Genomic DNA, 6,386 nt, shown 5'->3' with positions numbered 1-6,386 from the left:
AGTTGCTTCTCAGTGATTGATTAGTACCCAAAAAAAGGTCTTAATGAGTGAATATTCATCATTATCTCAGATACTGGCTCATGATTAACCTTTAGTAATTTATTGATTTATTCAGCCAAAATTTCTAAACAAATAACATCTTATAACTGGAGTAGATTCTGATTGTGTATAGTTCAAATTACTCTTGAAAATTGTTGGGAAAATGATATGCTGAAGACTAAACTTCATCTTTCAATAAATCCAACACAGGTGGTATTTTTCTCCAGTTGAAATACACAGCTATTTCTTTAGGCACTAGATATAAAGATTGCTTGAGTTTAGCAGACATGTATTAAATGCCTGAATGCCAGAAAAATCTCAGTGTCATGAGATACTTGTGCTTTGAGAGACATAGGACTAAGGACAACAGCTTCAAGTCACCTGTTTTGTACTTATTCTCAACCATGAGCTTATTGAATGGAATGACAGACAAAATTTCTCCCTCACTTCTTTCCCCATTCTCCTTTCCCTTTTGGTTGACTGCATTTATATGAGTTAAAAACAATTCCAGCATGTGACACTCATTTCTACATATTTTTGTTAACTGAATAAATAAATTTATGATAAATAGCAACTTCCAGTCTAGTGAGGTCTCCACTGCCACAAAATTAACTGTAATCCAAGTAAGTGAATGTTAGGCTGGGTTCTTGAAACATGGCCTATGGTTCACCTGGATCCAGATATAACAACAAGCATGTGGTTGATGTGGATGATTCATAACACGATGTTGTCCTGAATTTATCATTTTTGAATATATGCATGCATTTGCCCTTCATTTTAAAAAAAATCACAATTTAGGAGTAAATGTATCAGACAGTCTTGGGTTTGAAAAAAAAAAGTAAATGTGGTATGCCAGACAGAACATAAAAGAGATTATTAAGAAAAATAAATATACTGGGAGTTGACAGTTGACCTTTAATATGAATGAATTGGATTGTGGTATATTTTGATTTTCAGGAAGCACAAACCAGTTTCCCAAGATTGTCAGTGTGGTTAAGCCATAACACTCAGATTTCAAATGAATAGAGAGATTTATTCTTATGTAAGAATAGGAGCCAAGTGACTATTTCCTGTAGTAATTTGGAAAGCTAGATCTTTCACCTGTAGGAAAGGCCACAACCCTGGCTTTGAAATGTAATAGCAATAAGGAATGGTTCAATGTTTGGTCCTCCAGCTGGGGGGCTCGTCTACTTCAATAGATAATAATAGTATCTACTGCATGGGAATGCTTGTGTGAGCCTTACATGAGTTAAATAATGCCCAAGAAGTGTGTTGCGTGGTATCTGGCACTTGGGAGCCTTTTATCGAAGGGTAGCTAGTGGTAAAGATAGGAAGAAGTGGAACGTAGGAAGAGTTAGCGTTATGCTGTTTGATGAACACCAATTTGATCAGAATTTTGAGTAGCTGTTTCATGTGCTTATTCTACACTCTAATAGGCTCTAGATAATCATGTCCTTTTCCTCATAGATTGTATCCTTAAATACTCAGCAGTTAGAGTATTTTCTCTCATAACCAACTATGACTGGATAGTGTTACCTGTTCTCCCTTTTTTTTTTTTTTTTTTTTTTTGAGACGGAGTCTCACTCTGTCGCCCAGGCTGGAGTGCAGTGGTGTGATCTCAGCTCACTGCAAGCTGCACCTCCCAGGTTCATGCCATTCTCCAGCCTTAGCTGCCCAAGTAGCTGGGACTATAGGCACCTGCCACCAAGCTCGGCTAATTTTTTTTTGTGTGTGTATATTTAGTAGAGATGGGGTTTCACCATGTTAGCCAGAATGGTCTCGATCTCCTGACCTCATGGTCCGCCCGCCTTGGCCTCCCAAAGTGCTGGGATTATAGGCGTGAGCCACCGCACCTGGCCCGTTCTCCCTTTTTTAAAGTTCTATAAAGACCACACCTTTCTCTTGACAACTAGAATTTTGCCGTTTTATAATTAGATAATAGCTAACCTTACATGAGGTACATTTTAGTTCACTTAATGTGACTTAAGAGATACCTTGGGTTTCATTAGAAGCACGTTTTCCAGTCATCTTCTAGTCAAGAGATTTCTGCAGATGACTGAGTTGGTCTGCTGTATTTCAGAGGGTTGTAAGGAAGTAACAGAAGAGTAATATAAACAACTACATAAACCTTTTCATTGCAACGATATCTATTATGAAAAACTGGTGATGTTATGTGAATGGTTTCATGATAACCAGTATTCCACCATGATGAATATTACGTAGCCACTAAAGATAATTAGTAAGATACTGTAGGAACACAGAGAAAGTGGATAATGAAATGTGAAGAATGTTCTGTAAAAATCCAATGTGAAAAATGTACAATTATAATCATAGTTATGTGTAAAATAGACACATGCAGACAATATTATAAACTTCAACATCTCATCATAGAACTCAGTTGTTAAATTTGGGGGCTGTTTCTAGTTAGAGTCCATAACCATGTGTATGTTGGCTTCAAGATGCTGTAAATAGTTATTTTTTTTATCTCATTCATTTGGTGACCAGCTTGGATAATTTTTTGGATAGCAGTACCTGACATTATCATATTCTGTTTCTTTTTAGTGATGAGAATGCCAGGAAAGATTTAAAGACATTACCAGCCTTTCCAACCAAAACTCTTCAGGAGCATCCATCCCTTGCCTACTGGTAAGCCAAATCCACATAACAGGTGACCCATTCTCATAGCCTCCATTCAGAACTACATGCTTTTCAGGGCATTAAAAGAAATGTAAGTGAGAAAAATATCAAATTGCCCATCAATTGTATAAAGTAACCATAGGTAGACCTTGATCCTTTCAGTGAAAGGATGTACTCAAAGCTTACTGGAGTTCATTATACTAAGACATATCTTGCTGTCATTTGCAAAGAGCGGCTGGCTGATGTTTCTTTCAAGTGCATAAAATGTCTGTAGAGTATGCTTCTAGGTGAATATATAATATTCAGTATATGTGCAGTCACTGTGTAATGCAGCTTTAATCTAGCAGAATGCAATATAAGTGTTATAAAATACAGATTTCCTTGGATCAGAGACTTTCATAATGACCAGAGGTTTCTACTACAGCTAGATATTGCATATATTGAGTTGGTTTAGTTGTTTGTACTTTAATGAATCCATAGTATCCATTTTCATCCCACATTTTTTTCCTAAATTACGTTTTCCCTTGAAATACTTATATTCTTGTTAAATACATTCTCTTTGGTTTTAGTCTGAATCCTCAAGATGGTTTTTCTTTCCGCTAAAATGTTACAAAATAGACATTACAAAATAAATATTCAATATTGAGACGTTTAGTATGAAGTTGGAAGTATATTCCCAAATATATAGTGAAAGTAAGTGCTGAGGCTACGCAGCATCTTGACTCTGGAAACTGCTAACCATGTCATTTTCAAGTGATAGTTTTGTTTGTTTGTTTGTTTGTTTTGAGACAGTCTTGCTCTGTCACCTAGGCTGGAGTGCAGTGGCGTGAACTCGGCTCACTGCAACCTCCACCTCCCTAGTTCAAGTGATTCTTGTGCCTCAGCTTCCCGAGTAGCAAGGATTACAGGCACCCCCCCACCACGCCTGGCTAATTTTTGTATTTTTAGTAGAGTCAGGGTTTCACCATGTTACTCAGACTGGTCTCAAACTCCTGACCTCAGGTAATCCACCTGCCTTGGCCTCCCAAAATGCTGGGATTACAGGTGTGAACCACTGGGCCTGGCCAAGCGATAGTTTTATTTATTTATTTATTTTTTGAGATGGAGTCTTCCCCTGTCTCCCAGGCTGGAGTATAATGGCATGAGCTCCACTCACTACAACCTCCGCCTTCTGGATTCAAGCAATTCTCCTGCCTCAGCCTCCCAAATAGCTGGGATTACAGGCACGCAGCATGATGCCCAGCTAATTTTTTGTATCTTTATTAGACACGGGGTTTCACCATGCTGGCCAGGCTGGTCTCGAACTCCTGACCTCGTGATCCGCCTGCCTTGGCTTCCCAAAGTGCTGGGATTACAGACATGAGCCACTGCACCTGACCTTGATAGTTTTTTAATAATAATAAAAAAAGACATTACTAATGACGACTAGTCATATGGAGATAGAAATACTTCATCTTCTAGGTTATACTTGAGATTTCCTTTCCAGTCAACAGGTTTTGCTCTAGGGCAATAAAAGGGTTTTCTCCTAAAGCAATGTGTCTGTAAGTGGTGATAATAGAGTATTTTAGATTGCACACAGACTCAGAAGCAGTTTAAATTCTTTTAAAATCTTTCTGAATCATTCAAGGAGAAAGTCTTTAATGCCTAACACTTGCTGATCTCCCTGTTTTAACCAAAGAGAGGATAGGCCTTATGCTCAAAATTTCTTCAATAATGCTCTACAACTAACATTTGATATCATTATTTTATATGTATTATATTCCATCCAATTATGGCAAAACATCATTTTCCACTTGAGAAATTAATATTGTTTCCTTTTCTAGTAAATTAAGTTTTTGTTTGTTTTTTGTTTTTGTGATGGAGTTCCACTCTTGCTGCCCAGGCTGGAGTGCGATGGCGCAATCTCGGCTCACTGCAACCTCCACCTCCTGGGTTCAAGTGATTCTCGTGCCTCAGCCTCCTAAGTAGCTGGGATTACAGGCCTGTGCCACCACATCCAGCTAATTTTGTGTTTTTAGTAGAGACGAAGTTTCACCATGTTGGCCAGGCTGGCCTCAAACTCCTGACCTCAGGTGATCTGGCCGCCTCAGATTCCCAAAATGCTGGGAGTACAGGTATGAGCCACTGAGCTTTAAGTTTTTTGGGGGGAGACATATTTTCACTCTTGTCGCCTAGGCTGGAGTGCAATGGCTCGATCTCGGCTCACTGCAACCTTCACCTCCCAGGTTCAAGTGATTCTCCTGCCTCAGCCTCCCAAGTAGCTGGGACTATAGGCACATGCCACCACGCTCAGCTACGTTTTTGTATTTTTAGTAGAGACGGGGTTTCACTGTGTTAGCCAGAATGGTCTCAATCTCCTGACCTCAGCGTCCTAAAGTGCTGGGATTACAGTCGTGAGCCACCGCGCCTGGCCATGTGCTTCAAGTTTTAAAGGTAGCAATATATATATGATATAAATATGCTACATAAAATATAAGTTGAAGATGATAATGCAGGCATCAAATGTCTGAAGTTCAGGAATCCATCTCCTATGGAAACAAAAAGCCAAATTCTATCTACCAAACAAGTTGCTGAAGGCTTTCTCTCTCAAGTTTGCTGATAATGTGGAAACTGTGCCTGTAGCTCAGATAATCATGCATTGCAATCCTTCTCATTTCTTTGTTTTACAGTGAGGACAGGGTAATTGAGCATTATTTGAAAATCAAAGGTCTCACTCGGGGTCAGGCTGTGGTTCAGTAAGTATCTTTCCTTTTGCTTAGATATAATTTTAATATCTCTCATTTGAAGGTATCACTTGAAATGATTTCTGTTGTGTAGTTTTTGTGAACATAGTCCTTATCTGGTTAGAAATATCTTACCATGAATTAGAAAATGTCTTGGGTCATTCTATACATTGATGTCACCAACTCAGATACCTACCAGTGTCAGGCAGGTAACAAAAATGAGAAATGTAGGCCAGATGTAGGGCAATAGGGAATGGTGGGGACTGTGGTAAACAGGTGAGCTTTCATCCTAAGTACAGGCAAAGTTACTCAGCTTTAGAATTCAGGCATAATGTTGCCAGATCCTTTGTTTTCCAAGAGAAGCTGGAAATTCAGATTTTTAAATCTTATCTCATTGGGAAGTAATTTAAAGAAAATTTAATATAATGTTAGCCAAATAAAACCTATCTAGAGGCCCTGTTTTGTCCCCCAGTTTGTGACTCTACTTTGAATCAAGTATATAGTATATTGGTGTTAGATAATCTGTTTCTTCATGCTACTAAGAATTAGCTGTTGTAACGTAGTTCTACATTTTGTGACTTACAGGGTTACCACCCATTATTAAGAACAGGCCAGCACAGTGGCTCATGCCTATAATCCCAGCAGTTTGGGAGGCTGAGGTGGGCGAATCACCTGAGGTCAGGGGTTCAATGCCAGCCTGGCCAACATGGTGAAACCCCCATCTCTGCTAAAAATACAAAAATTAGCCGGGCATGTTGGCAGTCGCCTGCAATCCCAGCTACTCGAGAGGCTGAGGCAGGAGAATTGCTTTAACGGGGGAGGCAGAGGTTACAGTGAGCCATGATTGCACCATTGCACTCCAACCGGGCGACAAGAAAGAAACTCTGCCTCAAAAAAAAAAAAAAAGAAAGCTGGATAAAATGTCTATAAAAGCTAGGCCCTCTGGTCAAGCAGTCATTTATTTATTTTGAGACGGAGTCTCGCTTT

At 39.2% G+C, this 6,386-nt stretch overlaps 1 protein-coding gene across 1 annotated transcript in view; it reads left to right on the top strand.

Annotated features, from left to right (window-relative positions):
- FRMD4B (FERM domain containing 4B) overlaps positions 1–6,386 on the top strand; it is a 236,970-nt gene that overhangs the window by 178,480 nt on the left and 52,104 nt on the right. Inside the window, exons 8-9 of the mRNA XM_011971028.1 lie at positions 2,602–2,685; positions 5,346–5,411. Coding sequence (XP_011826418.1) covers positions 2,602–2,685; positions 5,346–5,411 — 150 coding nt within the window. The remainder of the gene's footprint in view (positions 1–2,601; positions 2,686–5,345; positions 5,412–6,386) is intronic.

The sequence above is a fragment of the Mandrillus leucophaeus genome, unplaced genomic scaffold (genome assembly GCF_000951045.1).
Source record: "Mandrillus leucophaeus isolate KB7577 unplaced genomic scaffold, Mleu.le_1.0 Scaffold121, whole genome shotgun sequence".
Lineage (NCBI taxonomy): Eukaryota > Metazoa > Chordata > Mammalia > Primates > Cercopithecidae > Mandrillus > Mandrillus leucophaeus.
The sequence above is the reverse complement of the archived record's forward strand: the minus strand, read 5'-3'. Positions and strand labels throughout refer to the sequence as shown.